Raw genomic sequence first — 1,462 nt, 5'->3', positions numbered from 1 at the left:
ATAATGATGTAACTAAAAGGTGATTGCTATAGGCCTAAATAAATGGGTGGAGGCGAAATAACGAAAACGAGGAGAAAAAATCGAAAAAATATGCGGAGAAAGGGATTGACGGACACGAAGAAACCCGGATCTTAACAATAACAGTACTGAAAGGTGAGCACTATAGGCCTACCTTGTCGCTGGGTATATTCCTGGAGCCCATTTTTCTGGCGGGTGTAAGGGTGGAAAAAGGCCCTACAATCCGAGGTGCCCGAGATACCTTTTCAAATTAGACTTCCATACGAGCGGACTTAGGAATAACACTACTTTTACATCACTGATCCCCCGTTCGAGCCCCGGCACACGAGGTAGAGGTAATAGAACCACTCCAAATGATGCAGATCACAACCCAGCAGAGCCATGAACCTTGCGAGCGAGGCGGAGCAGCACACGTCCTCCTCCCATCACGGACAAAGACACTCTGACCCAAGATGGCGGACCCTGCACCACAGCTCCCAGATGTACGATAATAGTCCCAAGTTACGATAATCAAAACAGCTGGAGGCCCGTCGTTTTACTCTCTCCCCTCGCGCAAAACATATCACTAACGAGTTTTCTGATGATAAGTCTGGTTGAATACCGTTATTTGTGTAGGTATGGTAGTTTTGGGTCACAGAGATATAATTATCATATGTTAAGTACGACAATTAATAAACGCTATGGCGGCCCCTGCATCTGCGCATTCACTCCCTTCTCTGCGAGGCGACACTGAGGCCTCCACTCCCATCCAAAGACCCCAATATTTGATGATTTTTGATCCACAGTAATGAAGGCGTCTTGCTTTCCTCTTCCTGCCAACACGGCCTCCCTCAAGGACCTCATTTTCATGCATGGAGCGAAGTGGATTGGGTTTTCACTTTTTGTTATTATTTAGCTTTTTAAAATACTGTGGGTCTTCATTCTTAACCACTCTTTAAATCGTACAACTCATCCGATTTTGTGAGTATTTCAATTAGTATGTATTGCTCCCTGAACCTATGAGTATTATTTTTAGAACACCTTGTTGACGATGTAGGGTACGGGGTGGCAATGTTTTGGACCCTGCGTCTCGAATCGCGTGAAGACACCTTAGCGAGACTCGTAACGCTGGGACCAATAGCAACACCATGTCATCACCAAATCGTACCACCACACTGCCTTCATCACCACTACCACCACCAATAACAACACCATGCATGTCATCACCACTACCACCACCAACAACAGCACCATGTCATCACCAAAACCTACCACCACAATGCCTTCATCACCACTACCACCACCAATAACAACACCATGTCATCACCAAAACCTAGCACTGCATCCTTTCCATCACCACTACCACTGCCAACACAATCACTACTACCGCTAAATTTACCACTAAAAAATGTCTATATAGTAACAAAGACATTGGCAGGGACCATCATATTCTCAAAGCTTCGTC

At 45.4% G+C, this 1,462-nt stretch overlaps 1 protein-coding gene across 1 annotated transcript in view; it reads right to left on the bottom strand.

Moving 5' to 3' along the window:
• Positions 1–471, bottom strand: part of LOC126985404 (ubiquitin-like protein 3) — an 80,321-nt gene extending 79,850 nt beyond the window's left edge. Inside the window, exon 1 of the mRNA XM_050840214.1 lies at positions 173–471. Within this exon, the coding sequence (XP_050696171.1) occupies positions 173–202 (30 nt within the window). The 5' untranslated portion in view covers positions 203–471. The remainder of the gene's footprint in view (positions 1–172) is intronic.
• Positions 472–1,462: the final 991 nt, after the last annotated feature.

This window comes from Eriocheir sinensis, chromosome 59, assembly GCF_024679095.1.
Source record: "Eriocheir sinensis breed Jianghai 21 chromosome 59, ASM2467909v1, whole genome shotgun sequence".
Taxonomy (NCBI): domain Eukaryota; kingdom Metazoa; phylum Arthropoda; class Malacostraca; order Decapoda; family Varunidae; genus Eriocheir; species Eriocheir sinensis.
Note: the sequence above shows the minus strand (reverse complement) of the source record. Positions and strands in the feature narration are given on the sequence as shown.